The 24,897-nt window shown below is 51.1% G+C and overlaps 1 protein-coding gene across 6 annotated transcripts in view; it reads left to right on the top strand.

Annotated features, from left to right (window-relative positions):
* ESRRB (estrogen related receptor beta) overlaps positions 1-24,897 on the top strand; it is a 514,135-nt gene that overhangs the window by 115,432 nt on the left and 373,806 nt on the right. For all 6 annotated transcript variants that reach the window (XR_013761975.1, XM_079128065.1, XM_079128062.1 and 3 more), the window contains one exon: positions 8,878-8,994. Coding sequence is in view for 5 of the 6 variants with exons in the window: in XM_079128065.1 (XP_078984191.1) it covers positions 8,878-8,994 (117 nt within the window). In the remaining variant the exon portion in view is untranslated. The remainder of the gene's footprint in view (positions 1-8,877; positions 8,995-24,897) is intronic.

The raw sequence follows: 24,897 nt of genomic DNA, 5'->3' as shown, positions 1-24,897 counted from the left end.
TGAAGGAGGGAGAAGAGGGAGACCAGAGAGGGAGAAAGAGAAGGTGTTGTGTAGAAGAGGCTGACGTAGGCTGTGGGAACAGGTGGCTTTCAAAGTTGAAGCCCATGCAAGGACCTTGGGACCAGCATTCCAGCTGGAGGGACAGTGAGGGCTTGGGGACCACTAGCCGGGCCAGTATGACCAGAGCGAGTGCAGCATTGTGGATGGAGATGGGGATGGAGAGGTTGGGTCAAGTCTAGGGCCATGATGATGGGCGTGGTGGGGACACCTGTTGTCCCAGGTATTTGGAAAGCTGAGGCAGGAGGATCATTTTAGCGCAGGCAGTTTGAGACCAGCCAGGGCAACATAGCAAGACCTCCACCATTTTTTTTCTGTAAGGGGAGGGGCTGGGAGCATAGCTCTGTGGCAGTGCGGTGCTCAGCATGTTCAGAGCCCTGCATTCAATTCCCAGCACCACAAAATGCAAAGAAGTCCTAGGGCCATGGAAAATGCTGGGCCGCCCGGAGAACAAAGCCAGTCTGAGTTTCCAGGAGAGATTGTCAACTTTGCAGGAGGACACTGGGCGATCCTTCCAGCAACTCCTAGACCTGTGACTTAAGGAGAAAGGACCCTGGCACTGTGCTTCCTCTGCTCACCTGGGGCCCAGATGCAGCTTGGCAGCAAAAGTCCCTAGGGAGACAGGCAGGGACATGATTGATGGGTTGTTCTGCCTTGGATCACGTCCAGGCCTTTTGTCCTGGAGAAGGAAGCGGGCAAATCCCAGAGGACACAAGAGAGTGGTGTGGAGACAAAGCTCAGGAGTGGGTAGGAGCCAGGAGCCAGGTGTGGATCCCAGCCATGACAGCCAGCTAACCTTGGGCAGAGACTTAAGTCTTCTTGGCCTCAGTTTCTTCCACAGAGAAGGAGCCAAACCCACCGCGCTTGAACTGTCTTCCAGGCCCTAGGGGAATCCCAGAAGAGCAACTGCGACCCTCTTTTGGAAACAGAAGCAGGGTGCAGGTCAGAATTTGGTTAGCCTGGGACTCAGGTGACGCACAGAGTCCAGAGAAGGGCTATTGAATCTGATTGAGGACCTCGGCTTGGCAACTTCTTACGTGTGTATCCCTGGGTAAGGGACTGTTTTTCTGAATCTCAATTTCCTTATTAGTAAAGTGGGGCTAATAAATAGTTTCCACCCCTGGACCATTATTACAAAAACTAAATGAGAGATGCTCATAAAGTTGAACTTGGTGCATGGCATATGATAACCATGAAATAAATAGTAATTGTTTTGTTATGCTTGGCCTCAGGAAGCCATGGAAGGTTTTTGAACAGGGAATTAATCAGATCTCCTTTTAGCAATATAATTCTGTCCATGACAGGAATGTAGGTCTGGAAGCAGGAGAGTTCGGGGGCAGGGAGACCAGTGAGGAGGCGATTGTAACATCGAGTTAAGAGGGCTGGTCGATAGTCCAGTAAAAGCATGTAAATCAGGACAGTGGCAGAAGGCTTAAACTTCCAACAGTCACTTTGGTATTAAAAGTACAGCGATTGGATTGTGGAGAGCGAGGGAAGGACTCTTAGATTTCTGTTTTAGGCCATGAGGGAGAGGATGGCCGTGGCTTTAGGGGAAGATAAACGGAAGGTTGAATTATGGAAGGAGTCTGAACCAATGAATGTGGCTTTGGACATGTTGGGTTGGATGGGTTCACAGAGACCCAGAAGACATGGAGAGTAGAACGCAGAGCCCAGGGTGGGGGGGTTGGGGGTCTAATGGGATCTTCTAGGGAAGTGGTGCTCGAGGTGTGGCCCCCAGACCAGCAGTTGCTTACAGCTGGGAGCTCGTGAGAAACGTAGGTCTGGGCCTCACAGAGTAGTAGGGGGCAGGGCCTGGAGGGGCACTGGGAAACAGTGGACGCTCTCAAGCAATACAGCCTCGACTCCCTTTCTAGCAGAGAGGGCGATTCTGGAAAAGATGAGAATTATTACTTTGATCAAAAATGATTCAGAAGAATCAATGAGAAGTTTTAGCAAGATCTCAACCAATTTATTTTTCTTATTTTTTTTCTCTCTTTTCCCCTCTGGTATCAGAGATTGAACCCAAGGGTATTCTGTCCATTTCTATCACTGAGCTACATTCCAAGCCCTTTTTATTTAATATTTTGAGGCAGGGTTTCACTAAGATGCTGAGGCTGGTCTCGAACTTGTGATCCTCCTGCCTCAGCGTCCTGAATTGCTGTGATTACAGACCATGGTGCGTGGCCAGCTTAGGGAATTTCTTAAAGCAGCCTATTAAATTCTTAAGTCATATCTTAAATTCTTTTACCAAAATGGTGTGTGTACCTATCAAAGACTATAATAGACATTTAAATTTTATAATGGAAGATAAGGGCTCCTGGCTGTCTCTCTTCTTTTTCCCACCCTGACCCAGAGTTAACGATTTTTAAAAAATCTTATAGAATATGTCTTCTGAGTTACTCTAATACTATGATTTGATACCTGTATTTACTGACTTGGCAATTTTGACATTTCTTGATTTACTGTTATGGAAGACGAAGAGTTGGCCTTGGTTACACAGCCCCTGTGTACACACACACACACACACACACACACACACTTCCGCCTTTCCCATCTTACCCTTGTCACAATATGTCGTATCTAAATTTTGGCTAAATCTATTTGCCTGTTGTCAGTTCCTTCTTGACATGTCCATGACTTTTTCCTCCTGGTTGGATGCCCTGTTTTCTGGATCTTCATCTTCATCTTTTTGGTCTATTCCCTCTTCGGGGATCACACACTCTGGAGACATGCTGAGGAGTGAGACAGGTCACACTGTTGGTGCCTCGAGGTGTGGAAATGTCTTTGGTCCGCCCTCAGCCCTCATGTTAGATTCACATCTTGCTTATTGATAATCATTTTTGCCTGGAATTTGGACCCTTTCTGCTTTGGCTTCTAGCTCCTGGTGTGATGCTTGATTCATTCATTTAAGAAATACACATGGGCTGGGCGTGGTGGCACACATCTGTCATCCCAGCAGCACGGGAGACTGAGGCAGGAAGATTGCAAGTTCAAAGCCGGTCTCAGCAATTTAGCGAGGCCCTAAGCAACTTTGCCAGATCTTGTCTCAAAATAAAAAATAAAAGGGGCTGGGCATGTGGCTCAGTGGGTAAGTGCCCCTGGGTTCAATCTCTGGTACCAAAAAAATAAAAAATGCATTTTGAAGCTGGGTGCAGTGGTACCTGCCTATAATCCCAGTGACTTCGGAGTCTGAGGAAGGAGGATGATGAATTCGAGGCCAACCTGGGCAGCTTATTTCACAAAAGTGAAATAAAGGGCTGGAGATGTAGCTCAGTAGAGGAGCGCTTGCCTAGCACACAAGGGTCTGGGTTCAACAATGCTGTTGTAGATGCTGGGGAAGCTACAACCACGTGTGGTTTTAGACATGGTGCCAGTCTTATTCTTGATAGTTGTTGGGTTCGGAGGCGCAGGCTTGTCATCCCAGCTACCCGAGAGGTTAAGGCAGAAGAATTCTAAGTTCAAAGTCAGCTTCAGCAAAGTAGAAAATAAAAAGGACTGAAGATGTCACTTAGCAGTAGAGCATCCCTGAGTTCAATCCCCAGTACCACACACAAAAAAGTTATTCTTGATTCTTTGTATTTGATTTGATTGTCCCTGAAAGTTTAAAAAATCTTTTCTTTGTCTCCTGTTATTGAAATTTTATGACAAAAATCTGTATCGTGGACTGTAGGTCTTTTACATTGTTTTTTATTATTTTATTTTGCTTTTTTGTTGAGGTAATTATACATTCACAAGCAGTTGTAAAAAATAATACAGTGAGATTTGGAACACCCTTCACTCCGTTTCCCCCATGGTAACATCTAACATGACTGGGAAATTGAGATTGATCCTATCTATCAACTTTATTCAGGCTTCTTGCCAGTTGTACACACACTTGTGCGCGCGTGCGTGTGTGTGTGTGTTGTGAGCATTCACAGTGGGGCAGGAGCTAGGACGGATGTGGAAAGGGTATTCCCTTTGCATGTCTTAGTCAGCTGGTCTCCAGAGAAGTGTCCCTTAAATTCCCGTCTTCTGGTTGTGGGGTGTGTGGGGAGGGGGCTTTGCTCATGTTCTCCAGAGAGCTCATCAGCCTCCTCTCATGCAGGTTGTGGAGGGATGTTTGGGGGCTGCGTGGAATGGGAGCAGGGATCTGAGCAGCTAAACACGCCTTAAATACAGACATCCAGCAGCTTCTGTTTCCAGCCCATGCCTCCCCCCATCTTGATCTTCCTGCCTGAGGCCCTCTTGGGTCCGCAGTCCTTGGCTTCTTTCTTATCTGGGAGCCCTCTTCAGCAGATGGCTTCTGCCTCCTCCGTTTGCTGAGACAGCCCTCGCTCCTGCACTGCCCTTCAGTGGGCTCTTGGGAAGGCACATGGACCTGAGGAGCCAGGGGGCCAGCTGGGGGTCCGACGGGGGAGGCTCTCCGTGTCCTCCACGGTCAGTGTGGGGGAAGGATCAGAAAAGGAGGTGGAGACGGTGGAGCCCCGTGCACTGCGGTAACCTCAGGGGAAAGAGGGAGAGGATGTCAAGGAGACAGGATGAAGAGCTCTCAGGAGCAGAGAGGAAGAATCCAGGATGCCATCTCAGTTTCTGACTGGGTGATAGATGGCTAGTCGTCTCTTTGATGACATGACAAGAAATAGAGTAAGAGGAGCCAGTGGGCTGAGGGTGGGCTCAGTTTGAGAAAGCGTGAGGAGCCCAAGGGACCCCAGGTGGAGATGAGGGCGGGGGGCCCAGCACAGGCGGCGTGACTTGCTGAAGAACACTGCCTTTTGTACTGGCAGGAGCCAGTGACTCGGATGAGATCATCCAGCTATGGGTGGAGAGGAGGGGAGGGCTGAGAGTGGAGGACACTGGGCCACACAGAAGGAAAGGGATGGCTCCTGTCCTCCAGGAGTGAGATAAATAAGGGAGTGAAGCCAAGTGGCCACCAGCCCAGTCCGATCACTGCAGCCCCTCAACATGGCGGCCATTGAGACTCTGAAGTCAGCCAGGAGCCCTGAGCCCACAAGTCCTGGAAAGCTGTTGATCTAAACTCAGCAGCCCCCGCCCTTGAGCACGGAGCAGGGCTGCCAGCTCTTCTGCAGCTGTTCAAGGACAGCTGATGGGGACGCCCCTGGAATTCCCTTCTTAGGGCAGCCCAGGATCAAAGGGTTGGTGGCAGCAACCAACCACCCCTCTGTCTTGGGGTCACATGGAAATCCAGGTCAGGCTCTGGGTGTGCCTGTCCATCTCCCACAGATGCAGTAGCATCAGCGCTGAGGTCTAGCTGTGGGAGGCAAATTTTAATATTTTTAAAAGAATTGGGTTACCCCAGAGTCTCCTGGCTGTATCTACCCTGGTAGATGTCTGGTTGTACAAATTAACATGGTTGCTGGGCACAGTGGCGCATATCTATAATCCCAGCGGCTCCGGAGGTTGAGGCAGGAGGATCTCGAGTTCAAAGCCAGCCTCAGCAAAAGTGAGGCACTAAGCAACTCAGTGAGACCCTGTCACTAAATAAAATACAAACTAGGGCTGGAGATGTGGCTCAGTGGTGGAGGGCCCCTGAGTTCAATTCCTGCCCCCTCCCCCAAAAAACTGTAACAGAGTAATCTTGGTTGCTTGCCTGCCTGGCTCTGAATTCCACGAAGCCCTTGATATGCAAATTCATTAGATGGGAATGGTACCCACTTATGGATGAGGAAACTGAGGCTCAGAGAAGTTAGGTGACTTGTCTGAAGTGGAGTCTGCACATGTCTGTTCTGAGCGGACTCCCAGTTAAGAATGCTGAAGTTGTGCTAGCCATTGGCTGTGTCTCTGTCCTCTGAGAGCCACCTCCAAACTTGCCACACCTCGGTTGTGTGTGTGACTGCATGTGTGCACCAGGGTTCCCTTCCTGTTCCTGAGCTCTCCTACTTTCTCCTCGAGGCCACAGGAATTCTGATGGATTAATCTCATTGCTTTATCGTGGAGGCACTTAGAGAAATTACAAGGCAGGGCCACCAGCCTGGTTTTGCTGGCAGCTAGCCGCTTGGGCCATAAAACAAATTGAAAGGAACAAAAATAAATAAGTAAAATTAGAACTGTCTCCTACACACACAGGTCCCTAAAGGGTCGGGAACACTGCTGGAGACTTCTGGCATTCGGTCCTTGTATTGTGGGAGGGGCAGCACATATTTTTGACTCCTAATCTGAGCACCAGCCTGTGGTCCCTCTTCCTCCAGGGATGGCAGGCCTCTGTGCAGTTTGGGTGCAGGGTGTGGGAAGAGTCACAGTGTGCAGGTGTGTCCCAAGACAGCGGAGTCACCATTTCTAGGAGGTTACTGCTCCACCATCTGCAGCAGCTCTAGTGGCAACCACCTGGGTTCCCAGTCCAGCACTCTCTCAGCCTGCACGTCCTCACCCTCCTCATCTGTAAGGTAGAGCAGAACAGGGTAACCCCCTGGGTTGTTGAGAGAGGGAAGGACTCTACATACGCAGCAGCCCTACAGCTGGGCTCACGTTAGCGCTTAGCCTGTGTTGGACATCTGCGGAGGGCTGGGTACTGACGGCAGAGAGGAACTGGTCTGCGTGGAGGAGACAGTTTAAACGCAGGCAGTGGGGACATCTCTGGGCAGTCGGTGAGAGAGGCAGTACCTCCCTAATGGGACCTGGAGAGGTGGCCAGGCCTGGGGGCAGGAGATCAGTGGGCTAGTTCTTGGCTGCAGGAGCCAAAGCCTGGAAGCCTAGGAGACCAGAGTTCCAGGAACTGATAATTATGCAGAGTGACTGATAATTATTCAGAGATAGGAGTGGAGAAAATCCACTACAGGAAGCCTCCAATGGAGGCCAAGAGGGAGAGAGACAGGAGGTGGGGACAGGGCTCCAATTCTTCAGAGCCTTCTAAGCCAAGATCAGGACTTGGTGTGCATTTCCTCCTTTCTGCTTTTTCCGCTTTACCATGCTTATGTGTGCATTGAAATCACTTCCCAAGAAGCCTCACAAGCAGGGGCACAAATCGTCACCCCTTCCCCTTCTCACCCTGCAACAGAGGGGTTGACCTCTAGCCACCTCCCTGCAGGAGATGGACAAGGAGAAAGTGGATCCTGCTTGGACTGGAGAGGGAGAGAGGGAGAACAGCTTTTTCCTGGGGCGCTCTGAGGTGCGCTGGGGAAGTCTGTTTCCCCATCAGTACAAGTGGGCAGTACTATTCCCCACGCTGCGCTGAGTGCGCCCTACAACCAGGCCTGCTGCAACCGGGGCCGGCAGAGTGGCCACTGAGAAGCACTTGGTCAGCTGTGGCACGTGGCTCGTGCTTGCTCCAGAAACCCAGTAGCAAGTTGTTTCTCCCCTGCCATGAGCCACGTCCCCAGTCCTTTCTATTTTTTTACTGTAGGGTAAGTTCTCACGAAGTTGTCCAGGCTGAGCTCGAATTCGTGGTCCTCTTCCCAAGTCCCTGGGGTTACCGACCTGCGCCACCACACCTGGCAAGTGGTGTCTGTATCCCATCTGGGGAGGCTGCGGCACGGTGATGCTGAGGACGCCCTCCGCCTCCTGGCCACCAGACCACCTGGGTTAGCAACGGAGACCTGTCCTTGGGGCTGGTGGCTGAGTTTCCTCAACTTCCTGAGTCGCAGCTTCTTGGTCTATGACGTGGGGCACTGGAGCGCCAACTTGAGGATGTGAGGTTGGAAGGAGCTGACAGGACCATGCGTCAGTCCCAGCTTTTATTACCAAGTGGTTGGCCTCAGAGGACAGGCAGGCCTCTGGCTCCTCCCTGACCCGCCCCCCCCAGGTTGTGCTGTCTGGGGGTGCTGGGAGGAGACAGTTGGCACCCCCGTGGCCTTTCCCTCCAACACCCAGCATGTCACAGGAACACAGTGCACATTTGTCAAACTTGTGTCATCAGATATGGTAGGCAGGGTGGACACTGCCCAGCTTAGAAAGGCATCCATGGCTGAAGCCCTCCCTGGAAGAGGCTGAAAAGAAGCAGGGCGTTTGGAGGCTGTGTGGTCGCACCGCCCTGGGTTTGTAAAACTCAGGCTTCTCATCTGTAAAACGCAGAGTATTCATGCCTTCTTCTGAGGTCGCCCTGAGACTGGGCTGGCGGGCGAGCCCTCCAGCGCTCTTTTTGCCAGTCGGGTGGCAGATCAGATCCAAGTGCTGCTGACTCTCTGTAAGCCCTTACCTTTGTAAGGGGCTCGGCTTCCTGGGAATGTGGGGTCAGGGTCATGGTAGCCATGGGTAGGGTTCACTGCAATCTGGAAAATTTAATCAAGGAGTCCGTCTGCTACAATGAATGTGCTTATTCAGTGGTCACCTCATGGTGACCAGTGCTTCATCATTGCTTAGAGCACCTGTCCATGAAAAGTCTTGCTTGATCTTCCGTTAGGACCTGGCACACCATTCCTGTCAGAGGACGATTTCCTTCAGGCCAGCCGGGCTGGTGACCTGGATCTGCCCAGTGGGAGGCAGAATCCAGACCCTGACACCTGGGAGCTCAGAGTGTCCAGCACTTTTCCCAGATCCGGGGCCCTGGCTGGAGGTGGGAGGCGCTGCCCGTGGGGACAGTGCTGACGTCTTGGGCAGCACAGGGGCCATTCTCTTCCTGGGGTAACATGCCCTGGACCCATGAATGATGGGTGGCCACAATCTGGAGAGTGACTTTCCAAGTGGCTGCCCGATCCGGGGCCTGGACTCTGGCTTGGAAGAATCTGCAGTGTTCTGACGAGCATCTCCGAGCCCCTGCTTGAGGAGCGCGGCCTGTGGGACCTGGGTGGGGGCGAGCTGTAGCTCTGGCCAGTGAGTGCCCAGCCCTCCGCCAGCAGGCAGGGTCCTGCGCGGCAGGCACCTGGCGACCCTCTCTGTGTCTGGTTGCAGGCAACATCGAGTACAGCTGCCCGGCCACCAATGAGTGCGAGATCACAAAACGGAGGCGCAAGTCCTGCCAGGCCTGCCGCTTCATGAAATGCCTCAAAGTGGGGATGCTGAAGGAAGGTAAGAGGCCTCTGCACCGACGGTCCTCCCAGGGCCTGGGGCCGCCCACCAGCCCTGATCAGCAGGGCGTCTCGGGTCTGTGAGATGCCTGAGCACCTGGGCCTTCCTGGGCAGCACAGGTGTGCGTGGGTCCTACCAGGCTGTCCTGCCTCCGGGCATGAGACCCACCCTGGGTGCTGTGTCGCCCCACACCCTGCAAGCCAGACTCCAGCCCACTGTCCACCTAGCTCTCCTTTAAGGATCCTTCTGGGACGTCTGACCCCACCTGGGCCTTGGACAGTTGTCTTGGCCCTCTGGGCATGTCCCCTCTCCACCCTGGCAGGCTTGAGAGGCTGATGACCCCAGGGCCCTCCAGGGCTTGCGGGTGGAAAGGACGGGGCCAGGATTTCCAGAAGGGCAACTATCACACCTTCCCTGGGGAGGAGGGGCCTTGCCTTCCAGCAACGGACCAGACATGGCTCTCACCTGGCGGATGCTCCCCCTGCCCCTGCACCCCTCTCCTACCTCGCCTCCCCGCCTGTTACCTCTTTCTCCTGCGGAGCTGTGCCTCCTAGTACGGCAGCTGTGAGCCACGCATGGCTCCTGAGCAGTAACTAGGTGATCCAAAGAGTGTTCTGCACATGGTTTTCAGAGACTTAGGATGATAAAAAACAGTGTAAAATGTGGTTGTGGTTATTTAAAAAAATCGATTGCATGCAGAAATGATAGTATTTTAATTCACTGGGTTAAATAAAACATTTCTGAAATTAACATCATGTGTCCCCCCCCCCCCTCGTCTGTGGGGAGGTGGGGTGCTGGGGATTGAGCCCAGGGCCTCACACACACATACTGGGAAGGCATTTTACCACCGAGGTACATCCCAGCCCTTTTTTATTTTATTTTGAGCCAGGGTCTTGCTGAGTTGCCCAGTCTGGCCTCGGACTTACATCCTCCTGCCTCAGCCTCCTGGGTGCTAGGATCACAGGCGTGTGCCACTGTGCCAGCCACTTATGTTTACCTTCCTTAATTGTGGCTCCTTGAAACAAGATGGCGTGGCTCATGTGGACAGCTGCCCTAGGGCCCCTCTCCTCGTTTCCCTATCCATCTGCTCAGTGTGGTAAAGCTGGAACCGGCTGGGGACGTGGAGCATGTGTGTCTGTGTCTGTGTCTGTGTCTGTGTGTTCATCCCCTTTGCAGCTTCCAAGGGGAGCCAGTGGATGTTCTTACAGAATTTATGGACCTTGGGATCCTTCTAGAAGGCAGGAAAAGCGGTGTGTGTGGAGGATCAGGAAGGGCTGGCAAAGAAGAGAAGGGGCCTCTGGGACGCAGGCGGGGGTCAGTGCTAGGGAGCCAGCGCAGCCTCTCAGGCTTGGGGTGCTCCTCCCATCTCTTCTCCCAGTGCCTTCTGGAGAAGAGGGCCTGAATTTAAGATGCCTCTTTAGTAAGGAAACTTGGACCTTCGTGTGTTGTGGAAATTGGGAGCTCCCCCAACTTCTGTTTCTGTTCCAGGTCCCCCCACTTCACCTAGGCTCACCCCAGCATCTGTTCCTGTAAAGCAGGAGCTTTCGAAGCCGATCCTCAATTACCCCATTGGGTCTGCACAGCACACTGGCCTTTAAAATGCAGGCTTACTCATTTGTCCCTTCATTTATCCCTTTACGATGGAGAGGGCCACTCTACTCTCAGATACACGCAGCTACTTTGTTGGGACTCTGCATCGGAAACAGCATTCTTTCTAGGTTAAAACTGGGCTGTTAGACCTGTCAAAAGACCATATGTTGGTTCATTTTGACCCTGTACAATTTGGTCTTACCAGGGTGTAGGGTGGGACCAAGCTCCTCAGAGCCCCTGATGTTCCAAGAGACGAGGCAGGGCCCACAGTCCCACAGAGGCATGCCTTAGCACAGCTCCCTTGATGTCCCCTCTGTGGGACGCTGAGGGTTCAAGCCTTGGAGAGACTCCTCCCTCTGAAGTTCAAGAGATGGAGCTGCCATCTTGCTCTGTAAGCTGGGTGTAAGGAAATGGGGTCAGGCTGGGGGCCATATGTCCTAGCTTGTCCCGGCCGGAGTGTGCAGCCTCTCTGCTTGCTTTATAGCACGGGAGGAACCCAGCACAGAGGGAAGCCTTCTTGTTATCAACACAGCTCTGGACGTTTTTTTCTTTTTGGACCCCAGGGCCTCTGTGTACATTAGGCAATTGCTCTGCCACTGAGCTCCATCCCTGGCCCTTTTCACTTTTTACTTTGAGACAAGGTCTTGCTAAGTTGCTCAGACTGTTCTCAAACTTGCTATCCTCCTGCCTCTATTTCCTGAGTAGCTGGGATTACAGGTGTGCACCTTGGTACCTGACTCTCTGAATTTTAAGGGTGATAAAATGGGGCCCTGCGGGGATTGGGGTGAGATGGCTTTCCCACCTTCTGTCACATACTAGCAGGAGGGGAGCTGGGCCCCAGGCCTCCTTCCTCTGTGCTGTCTGCCTGCCCCTCCCCTGTGGCAAAGGTCAGGGAAAGCAGCTGCCCACTAGAAATCCCTGGACCGCTGCAGAGTTGGCTCAACCGTCGTTAGGTGCCGTCTAGCGCTGGGAAGAGAGGGGGGACACATTGTAGGTACCCGGAAAGGGGAAATGATGGGACGGATTCGCTGCTGGCAGGATGGGGTGGCTGAGCTTAACTGGTGGCCAGCAGCACTGAGACACCTGGACAGGCACTTGGAAGAGAAATGGGATGGATGTCCTGAGTCCCACGACGATGGAGTGGGGGGTCCTGGGAGGATGCAGGCTGAGCCCCATGTTGACCACTTCCCCCTAAATAAAAAACCCTGATGGCCTCCACCCAGGGGGGCAGCGGAGTCTCCCGTGGCCGATGTGCCGAGCCAGAAGAGCTCTGCTAAGGAGCCCTGCCTGCAGGAGGAAGGGACAGTCCCCAGAACAGAGCCCTCCCAGTGCTGGCAGGTCCAAGTCCAAAAGACACAAGGCTGCTGCGGTGCAGCAGGCAGAGCCTGGCTGAGCGTGTCCCCGCGGAGCCCTGGAGAGATCCTGGGATCTGAGGCTCCGCGGGACTGGTCCCCTGAGGAGGAGCGGGCCGCTTTCGGGAGCCTGGGTCCCTGCCAGGTAGAGGCCTTGGCAGCACACGGGCTTCTGCTTTTGTTTGGAGGAGCTCCTCCTGGCCCAGCCCGGGGAGCCAGCCGGGGTTCCCGCCTCCCTCTGTCTGCCCTCAGCCTCCAACTTGACTCTGAAAGGCACACTTGACCATTCCCCAGGGCTCTCCTGTTTTGGGGTGTCGGGGTCCCTCGGGCTTATGGAAAAGCCGTGTGAGGGCCAGCAGACGCCTGTCCCTCTCACCCACACATCCGGGCCTCTTCCCTCTTCACTCAGCACTGGAGGTGTCTCTTCCGACGTTCGCTCTCCTCAGTCATGATTTAGGGGCCCCAGCTATTACCTGGAAGCAGTCACGTGTGGCTTCCTCCCTCGTAGGGGTCTAAGCTTGTCAGATGACTCAGCCTGTGAGGACTGATCTGCGTCCTGTGTAGCTTTTGCCTTCCCTCTGCACAGCCTTGGGACACCCATAGCAGAGCAGGCTGTGGAACACAAGTGACATCCGTAGTTCTTTCTTAAAGCAAACCTGGTATATAGAAATCTGTGTTTTCAGGGTAAAAAGTAATTTTCTCTCTTTTCTTCCTTTTTTTTTTTAAATTTTTTGAGGTATTTGGAATTAAACCCAGGGGCACTCTACCACTGAGCTACACCCCAGCCCTTTTTATTTTTCTCTCTTTTTATGTAGAGCCTTGAACACAAACTCTGAACCCGCAGCCTGCATCCTTTCTGCCGGTCTCAGGCATTCTCGCTGTGTAATGGTATTCTCAACCCATGTGCCTCTGTTTCTTCACCTGTACAACAGGGATGTTGATACCTGCTGTCCATCCCCTAGGAAAGCTTAGAATCCGATGGGACAGCTCCTTGGCAAAACCCCCTGTGGCATTGCTTTGACTGGTCAGCTCCCCAGAAACATTCAGATAGTGTTTGGTCCAAGGGAGCCTCGTTCTCGCTCGGCTTTCCAGCAGCCTGCCCTGTGTGTCCAGTGAAGGAAACTGGTGTCCAGCTGCCCTGATTTGTCATCCTGGATTTGCTGGTGGGGAATCTTAGAGGGTGGCATTATCCTGGGCTGGCCCCCTGGTTCTAGAACCAGGATGGGAGGGTCCACTGACAGGTGAGCTCGTTCCGGTCTGGCTAGGGCATGGAGGGACTCAGCCTCCCACCCAGAAGAGCCCTGGAGAACAGTTTTCTCTGTTTCTCAGGGGACTCCCCAAGCCCTCCGCACTGGGATTTCAGCACGCTTGTCCCTGTGAACTTCACCTTCTCCTCTCCTGACTTCATCTCCCTCGCCACCAACCTCCTGGGCTGCTCCATTTCCTCCCCCGCCCAGCCCCTGCCTGCTGTTCCCCAAGTGTTTTCTAAAACATATTTGATTTCAGAGAGAGTTGGGCTGACATCCATGCAATCTGCTCCCACTCTCTCTTTGTGCTTGTTGGGAAGGCGGAGGGCTCCTCCAGGGATTCTGGGTAATTAGGTTAGTGGCCAGCTCATGTCAGGAAATTAAAAGGAGGCCCTGATCAGGTTCCTGCTGCATGGGATTTAATGGCTTTGTATTTATAGAGCATTCTGCCTCTAGCCCTTGCCAGAAATACCACTTTTCTGGCCCTTGAATGAAGAAAGGGAATGAGAGATGACTTGTCTTTAAAAATTCTTTTGCTTTTCCAAAATACATTAGTGTTTTGAAACAAACCAACTCTCCGGAACTTCAAAATAGTATCGAACAACAACTGGAGAACTCTAGCGTGTTTGTATCCCCCCAAACTACTTTCCATCTGAAGCACATCACCTCATCTCCGGATCACTGGATCTTCTCATGTGCCCTGGAGCCCTGGGCCACGCAGGCACAGTGATCCCTGGCTGGAGAAGTCAGAGGGATGGTTCTGTGTTGAATCCTTATTACTGTAACTTGGGGCATTTGATGTTGGATAACAGGCTCATGGTCCTTCGGACCAGGTAGGATCTCAGCTTCACCATTTGCCAGCTTCTTGGGCAAGTTGCTTAAACCTCTGTAGGACTCTGCGCTCCTCCACAGAATGGGGTTAATAATAGTGGCTATTTTCATCTTGTTCCCATCCTCACCGAAGTCTTAGGGTGGCACCATGAGGTCTCATTTTGGTCATCGATTTGAGATCAATATTCTTCATGTTATAGCATTGATTTTCATATTTTATTTTTAATTGACAAATAATTGTGTATATTTATGGGGTCACTGTGATGTTTTGATCTGGGTATATGTTATAGAGGGTAATGAACGTATCCATCATCTCACCAACTTATTATGTTTTGTGTGGGGAGAACATTAACAAAAATACACTGCCATATATCATCTTTTGATGAGATTTCCCTTTCCCCAGCTCTTCCTAAAATTGATTTTCTTCTGTGATACAGAAGCAAGTTTTGGATCTCCCATAGCCTCTCTCCACCCTTTGATCTTGCTTCATATTTTCTTCAGAAAATAGAAAGTCAAGTTTCTTACCCCTCCTACCGCTGATTCCACAAAACTACTGTTGGTGGGTCCATGATTCTGCCTCCGTTCCTGTTGGAGGAGGAATTTTTCTGCTCCTCTCAAAAGCCATCCCCCTACCCCCACTGAATGTGGTGTTACACATCTGTGATCCCAGCGATTGGGGAGGCTGAGGCAGGAGGATCTCAAATTCAAGGCCAGTCTCAGCACCTTAGCAAGAGATCCCTCTTGAATTTTCAAAAGGGCTAGGGTTGTAGCTCAGTGGAAAAGCACCCAGCATGCAGTAGCACTGGGGGAAAAAAATCCCTGCCACTTAAAAAAGAAAAAAACAAAGAAAATTAACTATTTTATAAAAAGTAAGAATTTGAGTAAACTCAGAAAAATACAGTATATGATATCAGGTAGGGTTAGGCTAAGCTTCTGTAACAAAGAGAACTTTTTTTTTTTTTTTTTTACTTCTAAAACAATCCAGAAGCATTAAGCAGAGTAGAAATTTAGTTGTCTTTGATTTTGAATGTAATAGTTCAAAGGTCACAGGTGATCCAGGACTGGCTGGCACTCTGCCATCCTCAATCTGTGTCTTTCACCTGTGAATCCCATTTTTCTTTTTCTTTTTCTTTTTTTTTCCATCTCCTGACTGGGAGTAAAAGCCTATGTCCAGTCATTTGACAAGCACAGAGTCCTTTCATCCACAACCCATTGATGGAACCTGGTCACATGACCTTTACCAATCCACAAAGAAGTCTGGGAATTGTAGTCTTCAGCTGGGTTACCGTGTGTCCAGCTAAAACTTCGTATGGAAGAAGGGAATAACATACTTTGGAGGACAAGCATTTTTGTGTGTCAAAAATTATGTCAAGACAGGCGCATAATCCCAAGTAAATTGGGAGTCTGAGGCAGGAGAATTGCCATGTTCAGCCTCTGCAACTTTTAGCAAGACCCTGCCTCAAAACAAAATAAAAGGGGCTAGAGATATAGTTAAGTGAACCCTAGCTGAGTTAAATTCCTAGTAGTGGAAATTATGTATATATGTTTGTGTATATATAAAATATATAAAAATTAATTATATTTTAATTATATATATCTGTATATATAAATATATATATCTCACCCTTACTTTTTTGGGGGTCCCCCTTGGGCCCATTTCTGTATTCATTCCCTTTTCTTCACCCTCAGCAGTAACCACTGTCTTGGATTTCATGTTATTTTTCCTTTCCAGTTCTATCATCTCTTTGTATCTCTAACAATATTGTGTTTTTTAGTTTTAAATGAAATTATCCTGCATATTCTTCTGCATCTTGATTTTAGTCTGTCCTACAGAGATGAAAGCTTCTTGTTGCATGTTGCTGTAGTCTACTCATTTTCTTCTCCGATCAGCAGAAGTCAGTAAATACTTCCGACTTTGCAGGACTTAATGTCTCTGTCCTCAGTACTCAGCTCAGCCTTTACGATGATACACCATACGTAATGGATGTGCAGCACCGTTTCTGTGAATGGGGCAGAGGGCCACGATTGGCCCACAGACCATCTTTAGCTACCTCCCTGGCATCATGGGTTTAGGAGCGCTTACTTACTTTCTACTGTTGATGGGCATTTGGGCTTCCTCCTCCTCCTCCTCCTCCTCCTCCTCCTCCTCCTCCTCCTCCTCCTCCTCCTCCTCCTCCTCCTCCTCCTCCTCCTCCTTCCTCCTCCTCCTCCTCCTCCTCCTCCTCCTCCTCCTCCTCCTCCTCCTCCTCCTCCTCCTCCTCCCTTCTTCTTCGCATTATAATTATACATAGGGTTCCTTTTGATAAAATCATACATACCAGGATTTTGATTTCAATCCCCCATATCTCTCCCCCTCCCTATTCTCTCCCTCCTCTACTGATTTTCCTTTCACTCCTTTATTGATTTTTGATTGGTACTTTCTACCTGTACATAAAGGGAGAAATCCCCTTTGGTACCTTTCTATGGGTACATAACATGATTCTGTGAGATTCATTCCATATTTCTTTCCTTTTCCCTTCCTCCCTCCCTCTCCTTCTCCTTCTCAAGACCCTGATCTTCTCTAATCTTCATGCCATACAATCCCTTCCCCAACTGCTTTCTTTTCCTTATTTTGCTCCAACTGCCACATATGAGAAAAAACATTCAACCCTTGATTTTTCTTTCTTTCTTTCTTTCCTCCCCTCCCCTCCCCTCCCCTCCCCTCCCCTCCCCTCCCCTCTTTCTTTCTTAGGATTGAACCCAGGGCCTTGTGCATGCAAGGCAAGCACTCTACCACCTGAGCTGTATCCCCAGCCCCAACTCTTGATTTTCTGAATCTGGCTTATTTCACTTAGCATGATTTTCTCTGTTTCCATCCATTGACTGGCAAACGCCACCAGGGCCTCTGGGTTTTTGCTGTTAGAAGTACTGTCCTGAGTGCTTCCTGATTGCTTGCAGTAGGGACTTGGGGGCTGGGAGCAGAAGCGCCAGGAACGTGCATCTCCAGCTGTATGAGATGATCCCAGACTGCTCCTGGGGTGGTTGTGCTGATCTATGCTTTTACCACCTGCAGTCAGATGTTCTGGTTGTTCTGTGGTCTCACCAGTCCATTTTGATCTTTGCTAGTGTAGGGCAAGTGGTATCTTCTGATCACTTTATTAATTTTTCTCATTTATGAGATAAGAATATTTCATGTGTTTAGTAGCTACTCTAGACCCCTTTCCTGTGATGAGGTTCTTGTCTGAAACCTTCCCCTACTTTTCTACATCTTTTCCTACTTGTTATAGAAATTCTTTCCTTTTGGTGGACCTGTGGATTGAACCCAGGGCATTGAACATACTAGTCAAGCACTCTACTGCTGAGCTATATCCCCAGTCATTTTTATTTCTTGAGACAGGATTTTGCCAAGTTGCTGAAGCTGGCCTCAAATTTGTGATTCTCCTACCTCAGCCTCCAGTGTGGCCAGGATTCCAGGTATGCACCTCTGTGCTGGGCTAGAAGTTAGTAATTCTAATAAACTGAGCTTATCGAATTTTTCCTTTGTGGTTTTCCTTTTCTGTCATTTGAAAAACCTCTTCCTGAGCTGCTCTTGTAAGCATGTTTTCCTATTCTGCCTCCCAAACTTACGTCTCCATCCTCTGGATTTGATCTTGACTTTGATGACTGGTCATGCCTCTGTCCACTCTAATCAGGCCTCACTCCTGACCCATCCCTGATAATGCAGCCTCTGAGTCGCCAAGCTGGTGCGCCTCTGTCTTCCACTTCCTCGGCCTGAGCACATTCTCAGCAGCTCCTGTTCTGCTTTGCTTGTGGCTTTTCGGACCACGCTTGCCTCGTTTTCTCCTTACTGTGCTAACCATGAGTTTTAGACTTTGCAAACTCTGCCTCTTGCTGATCTTTACTTTTTGGAACTATTCGGGTCTTGGACTGAGGCCCTCTCTAGTGATCAGATGCTAGATACACATGGGTCTCAGTCAGACTCCAGCCCCAGCTGCTACGCTGCTTATCGTAGGAGTCCAGATCTAACGGCGCTCCTGGCATCTCCTCTTGGCCCCCAGGGACATCATGATGGAACGTTCTAGAGAGGGGCTCTGGGCCGTGACCCCTACCTTCCGCCCCTCCCGGCTCCCCTACCCCAGGAGTGGCAGCTCTGTTCCTGTGTTCACATGAAGCCTTCGAGTCACCCTTGACTCCTCTGGGTCGGCGCCACAGTGTATTTCAGAGTCTCCTGCCTTCCTTCATCTCCAGTCATGCCCTGGTCCAGGCAAGTGCTGGCTTTCTCTTGGACCACAGGACAGTTTCCTGCCTGGACTTGCGATGTCCCCCTTGGTCCTATTTCGTCTAATCCCCCGAGCGGCCATTTCATTTCACATCACCCAGTGATTCCCATTGCACTTTGAATAAAATCCAGATCCCTTACCCTGGCCTCAAAGACCCTGCATGGTCCAGCTCCCCTGGGCCTTCATGTCTTCTCAGCCTCCACCCCTCCTGCCCCTGACTCCTGTCTACTCTGTGTGGCTTGCTTTTTCTTTTTCTTTTTTTCCATTTGAACTGGGGATTGAACTCAGGGGCACTCAACGACCTAGCCACTTCCCCAGCCACACCCCACTTTTTTTCTTCCTGAGTTGCTTAGGGCCTCACTAAGTTGCTGAGGCTGGCTTTGAACTCGGGATCCTCCTTCCTGAGCCTCCCAAGCCGCTGAACGCTGAACGTGACTGGCTTTTAATCCCCATGCCTGACAAAATTTCCTGCCTTAGAACTTTCCTACTAATCCCTCTGCTAGGAAGGTTTTCCCGAAGGCTGTCTCTTTGTTCTTCCAGCCTCAACATGAATGTCATCTTCTCAGAGAGACCTCCCTCTCCTTCCAGTACTGGCGTCTCCTCTGTTTCCTCATTAGACTTTCCCGCCTGATGTTATCTTCTGGCTTGTTTGTTTGGCTGTTGTTTACTCTGGCAACTCCTAACATAGTCTTTCTTAATTCAAGCTGTGGGAAGGCCAGTTGCCTTCACTGTGGGCCCTAGGGTGGGTGGTGGCTACCTGTAGTGCAGGATTGCAGGGCTTCTGGGCAGGACCTGGGATCAGCAGGCAACGTTGCCACGATTGATTGACGGTGTCCATCACAGCCTAGGACTTGGAAGGTAGTGGCACAGGGGACAGGTACTAGCCTAGCTGTGCTTGATCTGGCTAAGCTGAGCCTATGTGGTTTTCCCAGGACTGCAGCTGGTAAATGACAGGGCTGGGTGGAATGTCCCGTTCCCAGCCTCTGTGTGGATCCCAGGGCAGCAGGGCCAGTAGCAAAGCCCGCGGGTTCCTCCTCAAAGGGAAACGAGGGGCGGCTGGGCTCCTGCTGGGTGTGCAGTTTCGGACGCGTCTTGCAGTGGGCACACGGCGATAGGGCAGCTTGTTGAGACGCCCTTGAGGATGTGTAGGTCAGAGGAGAGAGCAGAGTGGGGCCGGTGCTTCCCGGGCGGGCAGAGTGCCGGGCTCCGTCCAACCCACCGCGGTGCCCGAGCCCACAGAGCAGTTGCAGGAGCCCCGGAACGTTAGGCGCTAGGTGTGTGTGCTACCCGCCAGGCTCTCCCGCTCGACTTTTGGGGAGTCAGCCGTGAGAAGTGCCACCATGTAAGAGTCACCCCTGAAGTCCCCTCAGGAAGCACTGGGCGGAGAAAAGCGTTGAATTAAAACCCAGACCTGGCGCACAATCAGAATCTCTAGAGGCGTTTTGAAGAACCACCGTTGCTGGACACCTTCCCAGACCTGTTGGCTCAGAACCTCGGAGGGTGAGTCCTCGGGGCTGCGCCATGCCCAGGCTTTCCAGGGTGTTCTGGTGACGGTGGAGCCTGGGCAGCTGCAGGCTCGGGACTAAGGAGATCGGACTTGGACATCGGTAGATCAAGGTTCACTTCCTCCCTCTGCGTTTCAGGCTGGGTGACCCTGGGCAAGTCACCTGACCTTGCTAGTCCTCCATTTTCTCCGGGGAAATACAGAAAACATGGATTCTCCTTCCTCAGCATTGTCGCGCAGCTCAGCTGAGAGATGGGTATGAACCAGCCCCATCAACAAAAGCGCTGCTCGGGTTGATAACCTGAGGCTGTGGCCTTCAGTGGTGGCAGCTGGTTTCTGGATAAGGGGAAGAGAAAGGTTTTGACCATGAATGTTTCACAAGGTCCGCAGGGATCCTGCCCACCCCCAGCCCCACAGTAGCTCAGGAAGAAGGATGCGGCTCAGGGATCTTTCCTCTCCCTGCTCTGCGGAAACCTTCCCTGTGGGGAGGGACGCTGGACAGGAGGGCAGCGCTGGGACAGGCCGAGGCCAGGTGCAGGGGAGATTTGCTCAGTTATTTTTAGCACCTGGGTGTAAAAGAAAGAAACTTAAACTGGCCTTTGCTGCTGCTGCCCCTGCACATTCAGCTATTTTTACTTCTGAAACACCGGGATGGCATCCAGCTAGGGAGGGAAGACACCAAGAAAGGAGAGGGGTGAGGACAGTGGGAATTATTTTACCTCCATTAAGAAAAAAGTCAGCAGCCTGATCTTATCAAGGCAGCCTGGGGGCATCCGATTCCACAGGAGCTGCTGGCCCCGGATGCTCTCAAGAGCCTGCCCGGGGCTGGGGAGGCCAGCAGATGGGGCACGGCCTTGAGAGTCTGGGGAGCCAGCTCCCCTCCTCCTAAGGAGTGGGAGCTTCCAGAAGGCCCGGGTCCTCAGTCCAGACCTCTCAAGGTGCCCGGGGCACCAGCCTGGTGAGGAGGCCGTGGGGGTAGAGCAGGTTTGACTCTGTCCTCTGGCCACTTGACTGTTGGCGTATTCAACAGAGCCCCTGGTCAGGCTGTGTTCTCCTGGGACAGTATTTAACCTCTCTGAGCCTGGGTTGCGTGAGGGTGTCTGTTGTGGCATCTGACCCACTGTAGCTGTGAGTGTACGTGGGAATGGGGCCTTCTTCCCATGAGGAGTCATGCACAGAGACTACTGCCTTCAACAGGCAGGCCAGAGGCAAGAAGGGACTGTCGAGTGCCTGCTGTATACCAAGCACTCTGCTACCTGTTTCATCCTTTTTATGTGGTTCAATTCGACCTGAGAAAGGTGAAGTATTTTCAAAAATGTTCACAGCTTTGTTGAACTACAGTTCACCTATTTAATGTGTATAATTTGATGGGCTTTTGTTTACTACATTGTTTTTAAAATCGTGGCAAAATGGAGATCACACAAAACTTGCCATTTAGCCAGGTGTGGTGTGTCACGCGCCTGCGATCCCAGCTCATCTGGAAGTTGAAGCAAGAGGATCACAAGTTTGATACCTGCTGGAGCAACTCAGCAAAACCCTGCCTCAAAAATAGAGCAGCCCGGGGTCCAATCCCCGGTGCTGCCCACCCCCCCGGCCCCCGCCACGCAAAAACTGCAATGGAAGCACCATTGCGGGTGTGGAGCCCAGTGGTGCCCAGGGCGTCCTCAGGGTTGTACAGCCTCATCACCATCTGCTCCTGAAACGTTCCCACCATCCCTCCTGGGGACTGTGCACCATTACTCACTGCTCCCCGGGCCTCTCCCTGTCCCTGCCGTCCGCAGGCTCCTCCTGTCTCTGACTCGGGCGCTCCAGACACTTCATCTCAGTGGTATTTTCCGGGAGTGGTCATCTTATGTCTGGCTGATTTCACTTAATGTTTTTAAGGTCATCCGAGTTGTAGCAAACACCAGAACTTTATTCCTTTTGATGGCTGAATAATATTCTCTTATTTATGCATAAATATATACCACTGTTCATCTGTCGGCTTGATGGCCGTGGGTCGTTTCCGCCTTCGGGTTTTTGTGAATAATGCCGCAGTGAACGTCGGCGCCAGGCCTCTGTTCCAGTCCTGCTTTCAGTGCTTTTGAGTTCCTACCTGGGAGGGGAGCCGCTGGCTCAGATGTTAATTCTGTTTAGCTTTTTGAGGATCCACCAAACTGTGTTGCACTAATATCTATGCCATTCGACTTATTTTCTTTTATTTTTGACAGTGCTGGGGATTCAACCCTGGGCTAATGCAAGCACTCTACCACTGAGCTACGTATCCCAGCCCACCACTTGGCTTTTATACAGATTTTTTCTTTTCTTCTTCTTCTTTTTTTTTTTTTTGTACTGGGGATTTTTTAACCCAGGGCTGCTTTACCACTGAGCCACATCCTTAGCCCCTTTTATTTTAAATTTTGAGACAGGGTCTTGCTAAATTGTGTAGGGCCTTGCTAAGTTGCTGAGACTGGCCTTGAACTTTTGATCCTCCTGCCTCAGCCTCCTGCACTGCTGGCATTACTGGCCTGTGTGCCATCACGCCTGGCTTTTGCTGGTATTTTTAAAACGTTTTTAATTAAACTTTTTATTTTGAGATCATCGTAGACTCCCTTGACATGAGAAGAAATGATACAGAGAGATTTCGCGTGGCCTTCACCTGGTTTCCCCCAGCAGTAACATCTTGCAAAGCTGTTTTACAGTGTGCAACTAGGTACAGTCAAAACACAGAACGCCTTCAAAGAGGAAGTGTGATTAGTGGTAATATTAGTCATAGTGATATTAGCTCACATATATTGGACACATTATTTGCCATCTGTGGTAGTTTAGGTGATTACATGCATCAACTTTTTGGGGACTACATGAGTTATTGTCTCTATGAGACGGGCACTGTCACTACCTGGTTTGCAGGTGAAGAAATAGAAGCACAGAGAGGTGAAGAAACCTACTCCAGATCACTCAGGCAGCCAGGACTGGCACAGGGATTAGATCCAGATGCTTCCATTGGACTCGTGCCTCTGAGACTTAGGGGCTTCATCATGTGGGGCAAAGTGGGGGACTCACCTTGTCACCTGCCGGCTCAGCCCAAAGCCCGCATCTGCGCAGTGACTGCCCACCAGTTTTGTATTCGTGAAACACTTTCGCAATATTAATTTTTTGACCTGCACAAATTAATGGATTACACAGTGTTCCGTAGTGATTAAAAACATAGGATGTGTATTTATTACCGTATTTGGAGATCTGCAAAACTCTACACATTAGCATTATGAATGCTTTTTTATATTCAGAAAGCATTAGTAAGATGATATGATCTTTAATCCCCGATAGTAATTGTAAGTTAATTAGTATTTTAATTGTACTTCCTGAGTCTGCTTTTTAGATATTTTGCTAATATAACGACACAAACAATAAGGCAACTCTCATTTCAAGTTCGAGACTCTTTTTTTTTTCAATTGGTGTTTGGAAGTCGCATGCATCCTAATTTAGAAAGTAATTGCCCATTGTATCTGTCAGTGAAAACTGCCTTCTGTTGCTAGTTAGGAACCTCCTGGTGGCTAGTGGCTTAAACATCTATAAATGAGGTAGATTTCTTTTCCTAATGAGAAGTCTCGAACTACATAGGCTTCTCAGCTGTTGAGTCAAGGGCTCAAACCTTCTCTTCTCTGATGTTCTTTGGTGTCCTCGGATTTTGTGCCTCATGGTTGCAAGGTGGTTGCCACAACTCCAGGCTTCTCTTTACAAGTGGAACAGAAAGGCAAACCAGTTGCACCAATCATGTTTGTCCCATTTTTTCTGAAAAGCAAAACCATTCACCACTGTGAACTCTCCCTTCCATCCCACTGACTGGAAACAGGCCATATGCCCAGCCCAGCTACCAGGGAAGCTGGGAGAGTGGGAAACAGAATTGTTGGGACTGACATGGACATGGCCTCCATGGTGAAATCCAGGTTCTGTTGCCATGGAAGAGAGAGAATGGAATGGGGATGAGTGGACAACTAGTAATGTCTGGGCCCCAACCATTGGCGTTTGGTGATCCACTGCTGAAGGAGCCCTGGTACAAAATCTTGTAGCAATCTACACGAGGGCCCAGTCCCTACCATTATCCTGAGCAGGTACTGCCTGCTTATTAAAACTATGAGCAGCTTACTCGGTAAAACGTAAAAGCACACAGACCCAGTCAACAGTGGGCAGAGGGACGGGGACCTCTTTCCGCTAACCCTGCTCTTGAAGAGCTGAGCTCGCAGTTCAGAGCAGGCCGTCATCAATCAAGACAGGCGCACAGAAAACAGGGAGGTCACTGGCCTGAGGACCATCCACACAGAGAGAGTAAGGGGGCTTAGCCATGGAAGGAGGGGGCCAGGAACAGAAATTCATAAAGGACCTCCTGTGACAGGGGGTGTCTTCTCAGATGTGGTGGAGGGAGGAAGAATTCAGCTCAGACGCGGGGAAACGCTCACGGGCAGTGGGCTGCCGGGAGGAGGGGTTGCTGGAGGCTGGAGGTCAGAGGGAAGCAGGGACAGGACAGGCCCCGCAGGCTTTTGTCTCCAAGTCTGGAGGGCTTCCTTCTAACGGGGCACATCTTCAGGCACTGGGTGGCCCACCTTGAGCTGGGTGCTGGGTGTGGGCTGCAGAGATGTCCGAGTCCTGGCCAGGCGGCCCCATCATCCACCCAGGGGATGGCATAGCTTGCCTGGTGGAGCGGTGGCCTCTTTGCCTCTGCTGTCACTGCTGGCATGGGGAACAAGCAAAGGGAAGCCAACAAAGGCCGGGGCCGGCCTGCTGAGGCAGCGCTTGGATGGGGCCTTCAGGGTGGGCCCAGATGTGACCTGTCTTCAGGAGCAGAGCGGGCAAGAGGGACAAGGCCACTTTGCTCTGGCGGTGACCTATCACCAGCAAACCCCGACTGTGGGCTGGGGTCGGGGAGCCAGCCGGCCTGGGCCCCGTCCTCTCAGAGACCACCCCCTGCCTGAAGAGCTGAAGGGAACAAAGGAAAACTAGCCTCAGTGGCCGTGGAGTCCCAGGTGAACGCCACATGCATTGGAACTGCTTTGCAATTTACCACCAAGTCATTCAGCCAGACGCTCTGAGCAGAGTTGGTATTACGTGATACGGAGGCCCACAGCGCAGCCATCAGGATGCAG

This window comes from Sciurus vulgaris, assembly GCF_902686455.1.
Source record: "Sciurus vulgaris genome assembly, chromosome: 2".
NCBI lineage: Eukaryota > Metazoa > Chordata > Mammalia > Rodentia > Sciuridae > Sciurus > Sciurus vulgaris.
This window is presented reverse-complemented; position numbering and strand designations above follow the sequence as displayed.